A 13,235-nucleotide genomic window follows, 5' to 3' on the forward strand; every position below is an offset into this window, starting at 1 on the left:
CCTTCATGCAGAAGGTCATCGGTTCGAATCCTGGCGTCCCATATGGTCCCCCGTGCCTGCCAGGAGCAATTTCTGAGCATGGAACCAGGAATAACCCCTGAGCACTGCTGGGTGTGACCTAAAAACCACAAAAAAGGAGAAAAATTGGGATTTAAAATTATTTTGGAATAATGCCCCAAATGTATCCAGATTTATGCATTATACATATTGCCATTGTTCACTTAGATTTTTTTCTTTCTTGATTAATTTGCCACTTTATTTTGAATATGCTCCCCTTAATTTTTTTAGGGTGCTATAAGAAGGCTTTTTTGAAAAATAGAGGCCTAATGTCTTCATGAATGTCTTGTGCATTTGGGTAGGCTTGAAGCTACAAAGAATTTCTTTAGAATGCTTTTTTGCATGTAAAGCACAAACTATGTTTCAATTTCAGTGCATTTCTTCCTATGGGGAAGACAAGTGAGTCACATTTTGTTGAAGGGAAATCTAGTCAGTTGCTTGAAAGAGCACAGTCCACACAAAACAAGGACTGACTAGGTTGTAAAAAAAAATGACCTTAAGAGTTGCTGCTTTGACAGTGCTTATTTAAAGAAAAATACTGCTGGAAAATTACAATTTCTACTACGTTCACCATCTCTCATGAGACCTGGCATATGTTGAAGTTATGTTTTGATTTGGCACACAGCATGTTCAATGATGGTTACTCGCCTAATACAAGACACGGAGAAGAAACCGTTGGACACAGAGCAGATGACACCTCCTTTTGTTTTGTAGTGTATATTGGTGTCATTTTCTGTGAAATGTGGTCAGGTAGAGTTGTTTTTGTTGTTGTTGGGCTTTTTTATTGAACTTTTTTTTCTTTTGGTCTTTTTGGTGGGGTGGGGGTGGGCTAAAGCCATAGGAAGAAAAATGTGATGTATGTGTCCAGTATGTACTATTTTGTTTTTGTTTTGCAAGAAGAGTTGAACTATTTTTGATAACAAGAGTAAATGGTGGAAAATGCTTCTTAGTTGTCTTGTCTTTATTTGCTTTCAAAGTTTTTGAATTTTAATTCCTCTTAAGTGTTAACAGTCTTCTGAAATATGTATTCGCCTCAAGTTTGTAATAGTTTTGTGTTGAACCCAGATACCCTGCTATATAAATTTGTAAATCTGTTCTTTATTCACTAAGAATCACTTGAAAAGTGATTAGAAATAAGATTGTAAACATGATTAGGTATATTTTGCATATCTCCCAAACTTTCCTACCAGTCTTAAAATTCACAAGGTACTTTATTGCTTCCCCAGTTTGATGATTTTAGAATTGTGTTTTGATGATGCATGGGAGGTTGGCAATATAGACAAAGTGAAAATCAGTATGTGAGGGCCTTGATTCTTATGTAATATTGCAATGATGAATTCAGGTTGTTTTTAGCACACGTTTCTCTTTTTTATGCTGGTATTCTCACTGCCACCTTTTTTGGAAATCTGTATTATAACTTTAAATCTATCAATAAATGTTAGTTTTTTAATTCTATGTTGTAGAATACTTAGGAGTTTGGGAAAGCATGCTTAGAATGCTTATATTTATATTTGGGAAGAGTAATAACTAATTATAGTGCTTTGATATTTGCATTGTTTTTTCTTATACCATGAATTATGTAGGAGTACAGATCAGTGCATTTTTATTACAGAAGTGACTGGATTTCCTTAGGATTTGGAACCACCAAAATGGTAACACAACATTTAATATGACATCATCATTAACCTTTTGAATTCAAATGATTATTTTAAGTGGTAGAGGTTTTTGGGGGGTAGGTAGGGATGGGTGGAGGTCACTATGCTGTCTGTGCTCAGGGGTCACTCCTGGCTCTAGAGAATTCTGAGGTTATACGTGGTGGTGCTCTGTGGACGAAATGGGGTGAATTGAACTTGGGTCAGCTACATTCAAGGCCCTTACTGCACTGTTGCCCTGGCCCTCAAGTGATAGAGGTTTTTTTGGGGGGGCCACACCCGCGACACTCAGGGATTATACCTGGCTATGCGCTCAGAAATTGCTCCTAGCTTGGAGGACCGTAGGGGATGCTGAGGATCGAACCCAGGTCCACCCTGGGTCAGCCACGTGCATGGCAAATGCCCTACTGCTGTGCTGTTGCTCTTGCCCCAAGTGATAGAAGTTTTTTTAAAGAGTTCTTTTTTGGTTAGCTTCATTTCTTCCCAGTTGTAGTATGTATGGTTCTAGGATAATTCCTTTTCAGTGCTTTTCTCTCTTCCCTCACCCATTTCCTTTTCCCTTCTCTCTTAACTCTCTATCCCCCAATTTCTCTGATGGGGATTAAACTCCAGGCTCAGGCATACCAGTACATAGCATGTGCTTTTCCACTGAGCCATTTATTTCTTTTTATGGGCATAAGGAAGCATACCTTGTTTGGGGTATTGAAGGTACTGGGCATTGAAACTAGGCTTGTAAAGCATGTATTCCAGCCCCTTGAGCCTTTGCATACTTACTTTTGGTACTCTTAACAACTACACATTCTTTTTAAAAGAATACATTAAGGGGGCCGGAGGAGATGGTACAGTGGTCGGGAGTTTGCCTTGCAGGGGCTGATTTAGGATGGAGTTTAGTTTGATCCCTCGGTATCCCATGTGGTCCCCCTAGCTAGGAGCGATTCTGACCGTAGAGTCAGGATAACCCCTGAGCATCACTGGGTGTGACCCAAAAGCAAAATACAAAAACAAACAAAACCCCAACAACAAGAAAACCATTTTGGATATAATACATCAATTCTCCTGAGTCCCCTCCCAAATATTGGTCCTAAAGTAAATAATTTCCAGATCTATCTCTATAGCTTCCCCATGGTTCAAAGTGAGTATTTTTAATTTTGGAGTTCATTCCCATTGGTGCTTGGGATCATGTGGTATTGGGGATCAAACCCAGGCATCCCATGCAAAGCAAACTGTTGAGCACTTATTCATTTCAGCCCTACATCCTCTTTAAAACTCAAAGCTTGTTTAAGATTTTTCCTTCAAAAATTAGTTGCAAGTGTGATTAAAACTAAAGACAATTATTTGAGTAAAAGTAATCCATATTTGATTACTTGTCTTTATTGTTTTGAAAATAAGGGAAAAATAAAAAGTTAAGTCATGCATTTTTCACCCAAACAACACACTTAACATTTCCAAAAGTTGATCAAATGACTTACCTTATATGATCAATCGAGTTTTATAAACACCTTTAACAATGTATAGTCATAGGTAAGAAAGGGATAATACACAGAATTTTATGGGTTGTTTACCTTGGTAATTGTTATTCTATGAAAGTCACTTTTCTTTTTTTGTTTTTGGTTTTTGGGTCACACCCAGCAGCGCTCAGGGGTTACTCCTGGCTCCACGCTCAGAAATTGCTCCTGACAGGTTCGGGACCACATGGGAGGCCTGGATTCAAACCAATGACCTGCATGAAAGGCAAAAGCCTTACCTCCATGCTATCTCTCCGGCCCCTTAAAGTCACTTTTCATAGAATAGCATTAAGATCATGCATGATAGCTGTTAACTAAGCAAGTGAGCTGGGATATTTGAACAACTTGAACTTTCCATCTGGACAGTACTAATTACATTCAGTATGATCTTTACCATAAAAATCTAGTATTTTACTATCTTAGTTCTTTAGAATTCAGATTTCTTAATATTTCTTGCTAAGAATACAATGACACATTAAGTCTAGAGATACTTTTAGATTAAATCAAACTAGGCTTATTTTAGATGGAATGACACTGGTAGCTGTACTTTATGAGAAGTTGGAAGTGAAATACTGAGCAAAGTAAAAGAGGGAATACTTTAATGAAAAGAAAAGGTTTAAAATTAAAAAGCCTGACAGTAAAGAAAGGTAGACAAATTGAATTTTAGTTTTAATTTTTACCGAGTTAGAAATAATTAGGAATAACAAGATCCTTAATTTATATGTGACTCCTTTTATTTTTTGGTTTTGGGGTCATATCTGGTGGGTTTTACTCATAGTTCTGCATGCAGGAATCACTCCTGGTGGGCTTTGGGACTTATAGGATGCTGGGGATGGAACCCAAGTTGACCTTGTACAAGACAAGACTGTAATCACTGTACTGATTTCCAACCCTATATGTGACTTTTTAAAAACATTTTTAAAACTTTTTGAAAATAAACAGCTTTTCTTTCTTGGTCAGGTACCTGGTAAATGTCATGTACTACACAAATACTGTTAGCCCTGTATAATTTACTGGAGTATTTATGTGCTTTCATGTAGGTTAGACATTTAGTCACTTTTTAAGCTTTTATTTCTTACTAGTTTTAATAGTTAATCACTTTCTATAAAGAGTTAACATTTTGATCATGAAGGCAGTGACAGGAAATTGGGAGGATACTGAATTGCTAGTATTGCCTTTATCAATATATGATAGTATTTTCTCTTTTCTATCTAACATAGCTCAAGATTTGATTATTTCAGTGTTTGGCCTTCACACCAGCAAGGGTATCAAGTGAGGTCATGAAGGAAGCTATTCTGACATTTAGGACTTGTGGTTAAAAAGAAATAAGGGTAAATAAAGTAAAGTTTTTTAGGTTGGTTTCTTGCATAATCAGAAATATCTTTCCTAAATAATAGCTTATTTCCAAGGGTAATATAGGATTTGGTTGCATTATAGATTTCTGGAAAATGGAGACTTTTATAAGAAACCCATTTACAACTAAACATGAGTTTCTTTTAAGTAGCCTCACAGTTTTCTTCAATTATAAATTATGAGCAGAACAGAATATTTTGAATAAGTTTATTTCAGCATGAAGTAAGTATGTTTAGTTTACAATTACTGGGTTAATTTTAACGTTCAGTGATAAAGGTTTAATAAGAATTTTCTTATAACGTTTAAACAAGTAGGCATTCTGATAGGAAGTATGGCTGGGGTATCAACTAGAGATTAGTGCTAACTGAGTTAAAGAAATTTAAGTATTAGTCAACTTCTATACTTGTTTTTCTTATCATTCAGAGCTTGCAGCAAGGTTGTGGAAGGCCCAGTGGTTACAATACCTGAGGTTGTAAAGGGACTAGCAGTTTGGCAGGTCATTGTGAAACTACATTAAACCAAGTAAGTTCCAGATCTTTGAACTCCAGTACACATAAAATTAAAGGAAGTCTCTGAGATGTTTTGGCAGTGCTTTTATTAAGTCTTTTCTGAAGGCCCTTTTTTAAGTTCCAGAATTACTTGACTCAGTTTTCTGCAAATGAAGATGTCTCTTAGCTCCACAGGAGTCTTGTGGGGCCTCAGGATTGCTGGGCAGCAAAGGCAGCTGCCATTTCTCTGCAGAGAACTGCTTGGGGGTGTCTTCAAGAGATCTTGGTACATCTAGGGTTGAAGATTTGAAGATTATTTAAAGATTTTGGTAGGTGAAGTACATTCTAACTGATTTCAAGAAAAAGCTTGTTATGGTTGAGGCAAAATGGAAGAATCTCTCAAACAGTATCCAAAATGGAAGAATCTCTCAAACAGTATCCAAACTTAGCATTTAACAACATTTTACAGTTTGTAGTACAGATGCACACTTGCCGAAACCAAAGCTTCCAGCAATATGCAAGTTGCAGTACCTCCACAAGAAAAAAAATTATATGTTGACACTGGCCAGCTACTCTTCATCTACTGACTGAAGCTTTCCACATTTCTCTGAAACACTTGAAGTTGCTATTTTATTGCTTTTGTTTCCAAATTCAGAGAGAGAGGCAGTTTCTTCTGTTTCATAATCTTCAAAGGAGCTAAAAGAAAGAAAAAGTGAATTACTGATTTCTAGCCAGAATTTGAACGCAGAAAAATAAGTCTATACTACAACTTCAAGACTGAAGACTGGTTTGCTAGAATATTCTGTGGAGTTAAATGACAATTGCTTAGAAAACGTATCATCCACCCTGTTCAAAAAATTTGACCAGAGTACTAACTCAAGAGGCTGGTAGTTCCAGAGCAGAGCCTGGAGTAGGTACTGGACACCACTGGGTTTGTGGGCTCCCCACCCCCCAACCAGACACACTGGTTGAAAATGTTGTGTCAAGCTTTCCTGAATCACTGGTGGGGATGTGAATTTGTGAGCATTATGTGTGACACTAAGTTTTAGAGATGGTGCGAGGGCCCTAAAGTGAGTTCTGAAATGAATTCACTGATGAGTCTTTAATCCTGAAAACACTTGGCTCAATTCAAGTTGGGTTCCCATGACCCCCGGGTACATTTTAATGTGCAGATGTAGAGAAGGCAGAGTAATGCTTGTTTCTAATTTTCCTTCCAATTTTTAGTCAAATTACACAGCAAATTCTCTCTGCTTGCTCTTCTTTAGAGATACTGTAATATATTCATTTATATCCTCCAGACTACCTCAGGGGTCTATTTAGATAGAGGGGACAAAAATATTTTAACCACCTGGGGATGAGTGATGGCTGCTAGACTTCTTAAATTAGTTTTGGAGGTTATATATGAGTGCTGAAAATACAGGCTTCCCATGTGCTCTTTGCCTCTGTCCTTTTAGATACTTCCCCAGCTCCTAGAATCTCTTGTCAGTACTCTAGAGACTTTGATTTCAACTGGGAATGATTTTATTCATCTCCCCTGCCCAATACATAGATACCTAAAGGCATAATTGTCATATTCATCTCCCCTGCCCAATACATAGATACCTAAAGGCATAATTGTCAAAATAGGGTGGTTCCAGGCTTCAAAACTTAGTATGTTTGAGATAGCACCTAGTTAACAGAATTAACTCAATATAAAATTAACTCTTGTTCTCCTTCAATGTCAGTGCTTCCTAGGGTTGAACTAAGTTACTTGGTTTTTGTTTTTGTTTTTGGGTCAGACCCAGCAGTGCTCGGGTTCCTCCTGACTCTATGCTGAGAAATCACTCCTGATAGGCTTGGGGGACCATATGGGATGCCAGGATTCAAATATGCTATCTCTTTGGCCTTGAACTAAGTTATTTTGTATTTTTCTGAGCAGTTTCTCTCTCTCTCTCTCTCTCTCTCTCTCTCTCTCTCTCTCTCTCTCTCTCTCTCTCTCTCTCTCTCTCTCTCTTTCTCTCTCTCTCTCTTTCTCTCTCTCCCCCCTCCCCCCCTCTCCCTCTCCCTCTCTCTTGTTTTTGGGCCACCCCCGTTTGATGCTCAGGGGTTACTCCTGGCTATGCGCTCAGAAGTCGCTCCTGGCTTGGGGGGACCATATGGGACGCCGGGTGATCCAACCGTGGTCCATCCTACTAGCTAGCGCTTGCAAGGCAAACACCTTACCTCTAGCGCCACCTTCCTGGCTTCCTTATCTTTCTCTTGAGTCCTACTTGTTCCCTTGTCAAGGTTCTAAATCTTGAGGTACAGACTGTGTGTTGGTTTGTTTTTGAGCCACACTTGATGGTTCCGCTGGCTTATTCTGATTCAGCAATCATTCTTGGTGGGCTTGGGGGGGGCACATGGTAAGCCTGACATGTAACCTGGTTCACTGGTTCAGCTGTGTGCAAGGCAAGCTACACTGTAGCTCCAGCTCAACAACCCTTCTCTGTTTTTTTATGAGCCATACCCAGAGGACAACGGGTTAATTCTGGCTCTGTGGTCAGGAATCACCTCTGGCAGGCTTGGGGGACCATATGGGAAACCAAGAATGGAGCCTGGTTCAACCACTTGCAAGGCAAGTACCTACCTGTTGTAGCCCCTTCCCCAAAACCCCTAAGCTAGAGAACATGTATGCAGCTGCCTATTGGTTTTTCCTTTATGCCAGCTCTGCTATATACAAACCTGAACTTGTGTTTTCTACATTGCTGGTTCTTTAATATTTTAGTGAATATCACTATCACCTATCCACTCAAGGCCAGAAGCCTATTTATTTATCCCTTCTTCCTTCAAATCAGACCAGCCTCTTAGACTACAGAGGTATATAGTCTTGCCTACTCTTTCCCATTACTACCATGCTTGCTTGGATTAATTAAATCCAGTTTTTTTTTTTTTTTCAAAATACAAACATGTTTGTAGTTGGGTTTCAGTTACAAAAAAGAACAACCCTTCACCAGTGCAACATTTCCACCACCAATGCCCCCCCTCCCCTTTTTCCTCCCCTACCCCCAGCCTGTATTTGAGACAGTCATCCTACTTCTCTCACTAAATCCAAGTTTTCTGATGAGTTTCCTTGCCTTCACTTGCCATACATCTTACTTTGTCAGATGGGTTATGTTCTTATTCTTAGTACCTATGTTGTTGTACACATTTCTCATTTTGGTCACAACCAGTGGCGCTCGGGTTACTCCTAGCTCTATGCTCAGAAATCATTCCTGGTAGTCTCGGGACCATATGGGATGCCAGGATTCGAACCACTGTCCTGCATGCAAGGCCTTACCTCCATGCCATCTCTCTGGCCCCCATTGTACAGTTCTCAATGGCCTGCAGTGTCCTTCCCCCTTTGGTTGACTTGTTCTAACTTTATTTTTTTGGTCACACTCAGTGGTGCTGCTCAGAGGTTACTTCTGGCTCTGTGCTCAGAAATTACTCCTAGTAGGCTTGGAGAACCATATGAGATCCTGGGATTGAACCTGGGTCTGCTGTATGCAAGGCAGATATCCTAACTGCTGTGCTATCTGCTGTGCTATCGCTCCAGCCCACTTGTGCTCACTTTTTAATATGAGGTGTCATTTATTTATTTTTGGTTTTGGGTCATACCCGGCAGCACTGAGGGGTCACTCCTGGCTCCATGCTCAGAAATTGCTCCTGGCAGGTACGGGGGATTGTATGGGATGCCGGGATTCAAACCAATGATGTGCATGAAAGGCAAACGCCTTACCTCCATTGCTATCTCTCCGGCCCAATGAGGTGTCATTTAAAGTGTTCCCAATTCCCACCTTTATTTAAGCTAGGATCTAATGGCTTCCTTTATCTCTAGGCTTCTATTCTTGCACTTTCACTAATCTAGCAAAAGATTGGGGGAGGGGCACATCTATGTACAAGACAAGTACCCTAGCACAGCTGTACCATATTTCTGACTGCATAAATTGTATTTTTAAATTTTTTTTGCTACTTAATGCATATGGCTTAATCCTGGCTGCATTAAGGGATCATCACTTCTCAAGGGGGGGGGGACCATATGTGGTGCTGAGAACCAAACAGGTCAGCTGTCACATCCCCTACTTGCTGTACTAGTTCTCTGGCCCAATTTTTTGTGGTGGGATGGAGTAGGGGCTGGTTTGAGGGACCATATGGAACTCTGGGGAATCGAACTGCGGTCCATCCTAGGTTAGTGCGTGCAAGGTAGATATCCTATTGCTTGTGCCACTGCTCTGGCCCCCTGGAGTATTCTTTAGTACTCTATTTTAAAAAATTTATGTGGAATTTTTAAGTTTTTGTAGACAACTTGTGAATGCCAACTAGAAATTTAATATACAGTTATCTTTATGTAGATGACACATTTATTTAAATTGATTGACTTTGTTTTATTCTGGCTACTGACCAAACACCACTTATCATTGTTTTAGTTAAATTATAAACCAATGTGTATGCTATAATCACTTTTTTTTATTCATGTGACAATTCACAATACAACCTCACACCCGTGTTGTGCTGGGAATTGAATCTGGGCTTGAACATGCAAGCTTGTGCTCCAGCCCTTTGTGCATTCTCCCTGGCTGGTTATGACCCTCAGGAGTCAAGTTGTCAGCTCCTGTAGTTTACCTTTTAGTAAGGGAAACTGCTGGACTATTCTGCCTTTGTTCCTCAGTAAGCACATGCTGAAGGTCTTCCTACTAGTCTCTCTGGTGCTGCCCTTGAGAAGCCCATATTCTAAAACAATCCTGTTTTGGGCATCTATAAACTAAATTGTGTTAAATTACTCAGCAAAAAGGCACAGTTCATGTAACAGGTATTTCCTATGCTCTGTGATGTGCAGTCCTGGAAATACAGAGAACAAAGTAGGTAGTCAGAGACTAAATTCTTGTTCAGAAAGGCTATGCAATATAGCCAGCATGGAGAAATGACTTCAATAAGGTCTGTTTATTGGCAACATTGGCACATGCCTACATATATAATATAAAGATACCACACACATTTTATTTATATCCTTAAAAGTGATGGGGGCCAGAGAAATAGCATGGAGATAAGACATGCCTTGCATGCAGAAGGTTGGTAGTTCGAATCCCGGCATCCCATATGGTCTCCTGAGCATGCCAGGAGCAATCTCTGAGCATAGAGCCAGGAGTAACCTCTGAGCGCTGCTGAGTGTGACCCAAAAACAACAAACAAAACAAAAAGGTGCATGGTGTAGCAGGTAATATCTTCGCTGTATAGAGAATATTGAGGCTATATGTCTGGATTACACTGTTACTAAGTGGCAGAGCAAGGATTGAATATATTTAGTATTGTTCTGTGCTTTTTTCTTTTAACCACACCCGGCAGCACTCAGAAATCCTGGCTCTGCGCTCAGAAGTCGCTTGGGGGACGACTATATGGATACCAGAATTCAAACTGGGGTCCGTGTTTATTGATTTACACAACCACTTGGGAAGGCATTTGCTCTATCTTCTGAAATTGAACCTTTAGAGTCAGATAACTTGTTCAGCTGATAAGTGGCAGCTAGAACATGAGTGTTCTTTCTCTGGCACTATTCTGTTCTCCCTTTAGTCTGGTGATTTCTGGTTGGTGGTTAGATTCATTCTAATACCCGTTTCTTCTTGAATGAAGCCCTAACTTTAATAATCCTTGGAATATTAAGTTTGGTTTTATCTTGACCATGACCAATTAAATTCTGCAAAGGGACCTTTCCTTTGTTGATCTTCTATTACTTTCTACAAACGGTGGCTGTTGGAGGTCTTCTCCCCTGAGACCTAACCCACATGTCATTATCTTATCACTCACAACATGAGAAGACAGCCAGGTGTCTAGCAGAAGCATCCAGACACACTGGTCGAATTTCAATAGGGCTGATCTCTGCATCTTCCTCACTCCTCTTCATCTGACTGCAGACCTTTGTCATTCTGACTCTTCCTTGGTTACTGATGGTCTGAGCACTATCAAGTGAAAAAGCCTTGCTTAAGGTCATTAACTGCTGTCAGTTTCTTTTTATACTGTCTAAGGATATAGATGCTTCTCTTTTTCCCTTAAAGTAGGTTACAAAACACTAGTATGAATTACATTTTTGTAAAACAAATGATCTGCTAGAATGATATATTCAAAATAACACGATAGGCTGTCTCGGTAGATTTTAGGTGAAGATTTTTATTTTCAACATCTTCAGTGACACATATACCTCTGTTAACAGATAAAGGAGTAAAGTAACTTCTTATTAATGTGTGATAAGATCTTTAGGACAATACAGAGAAAAATACCTTGTAATTCATCAGCACAGTCAACCAGTTAATATTCTCCTCAAATTTAAATATTTGCAGAGGGCTCCAGGGATACCTCACTGGCAAAGCACTTCCCTGTCAGGTGAGAGGCCACAAGTTTGTTTTTTTTTGATGCTTGGGTTATTTCTGGCTCTGCTCAGAAATAACTCCTGGTGGGCTTGGGGAACCATATGGGATTTTGCTGGGGATTGAACCTCGGGAGGCCACATGCAAAGCAAGTGTACCTATTGGTCAAAACTTTGATCCCAGGGGCTGCCCCACTTCACTGGGTATGATTCCAGCAGCACAACCAAGTATGTGATGCTGTCAAGTGTGCACCCTGGTGAGCACCACTACTAAGAGTGATCTCTGGTGCACTTCTAAGTATGTGTGACTCTGGCAAGCAACAAGGGAAGCAGAAATCAAATTTGCATAATGACACAGATATACGGTTTAACCATTCCAGTATTGTACATTTTGAGTTCTCAAATTAATTTACCTGTGGCACTTTTAAACTTGGAAAAAAGTCAAAAGAATTTTGTAATATGGAATGATATGCATTTAATAATTATGTCTTCAAATTTTGTTGGGATATAGTTATATTTATTTGCTCACCTTTTACGTAAGGCTGCTTTTAGATTACAATGGCTGGGCTAAGTAGTTGCCATAGAAACCTGCAAAGTCTAAAATAATACCTGATCTGGAAAATATTTCTGATCTTTTCCCAAAGAATACTATTGTTTAAATAGCTAACATTTTTGGGAATTAATTGGTTATTATTTTTACTGCCCTGTCTGAGAATTTCTTTATCTTTATATCACAGTTAATATACTAATCAAAAAATTTCAGCTGTGCCCATTCTACTATTAAGTCCACTCACTAGCTGTGTTTTTCATTGAAAAATTATTTTCATTTCCAAGTTATCTGGCTTGTCTTGCTTCATGAGTACTATAGTGTCCTACTTTCCTAAATAGAGTGCATAGACTTATTCTGATGTGTTCTTAATGTTGTAGTGAGTCTCATAGGGTGATACTGCTGAGTTTTTCTCTCTTTTTTTTTTTTTTTTTTTTGGGCCACATCCGGTGATGCTTGGGTTATTCCTGGCCATGCGCTCAGAAATCGCTCCTGGCTTGGGGGACATTTTGGGACGCCGGGGGATCGAACCGTGGTCGGTCCTAGGCTAGCGCTTGCAAGAGAGAGAGGCCTTACCTCTAGGGCCACCACTGCTGCCCCTGAGTGTTTTTGTTTTTATGTATCTACTTATCCATTTCACTATGGAGTACTGCATAGTACTCTGCTCTTGCTTCTTCCTCCCATCTCCTGTTTTGCTTTTGACTACCCCCAGTGCTGCTCAGAGATTACCTCTGGCTCTACACTCAGGAATCACTCCTGATGGTACTCGGACCATATGGAATCCCAGGGACTGAACCTGGGTTGGCTGTGTGCAAGGCAAGCACCTTACCTGCTTTACTGTTCTGGCCCAAATCACTTAATGATTTCAAACCCAGAGAATTACTAGCCTTGTTTTTCCTTCCCTTTTTTGGAGTGGTGCTATATGGGCAGGGGGCTGGGGATATTCCTAGCTTGGTGCTCAGTAACCATGTGATGCGAGCAATTGAACCAGAACTCCAACATGCGCAGTATATATTTCATCCCTTTGAACTATTCCTTAAGTTTCTAGCCTACTAAAAAAATTTTTTTTGGATCATGCCTGGCAAGTGCTTGGGTGTTGTTACTCCTGACTTGCTAATTGGGGGTCAATTTCAGTGAAAAAATTGGAGTCCAGATGGGGTCAGGAATGGAACTGAGGGCCTCATATATGCAAGGTAAGTCTTCTATACTGAATCATCTAACTCGCAGCGTAGGTTTTTTAAGGTGGTTTTAATACTTCTGAAATTCTGGTAACCCTGT

The 13,235-nt window shown here is 39.8% G+C and overlaps 1 protein-coding gene across 1 annotated transcript in view; it reads right to left on the bottom strand.

Annotated features, from left to right (window-relative positions):
• Window positions 1-5,522: 5,522 nt before the first annotated feature.
• The window catches only part of PPP2R3A (protein phosphatase 2 regulatory subunit B''alpha), a 96,058-nt gene continuing 88,345 nt past the window's right edge, over window positions 5,523-13,235 (bottom strand). Inside the window, exon 14 of the mRNA XM_049775921.1 lies at window positions 5,523-5,751. Within this exon, the coding sequence (XP_049631878.1) occupies window positions 5,625-5,751 (127 nt within the window). The 3' untranslated portion in view covers window positions 5,523-5,624. The remainder of the gene's footprint in view (window positions 5,752-13,235) is intronic.

The sequence above is a fragment of the Suncus etruscus genome, chromosome 6 (genome assembly GCF_024139225.1).
Source record: "Suncus etruscus isolate mSunEtr1 chromosome 6, mSunEtr1.pri.cur, whole genome shotgun sequence".
Taxonomy (NCBI): domain Eukaryota; kingdom Metazoa; phylum Chordata; class Mammalia; order Eulipotyphla; family Soricidae; genus Suncus; species Suncus etruscus.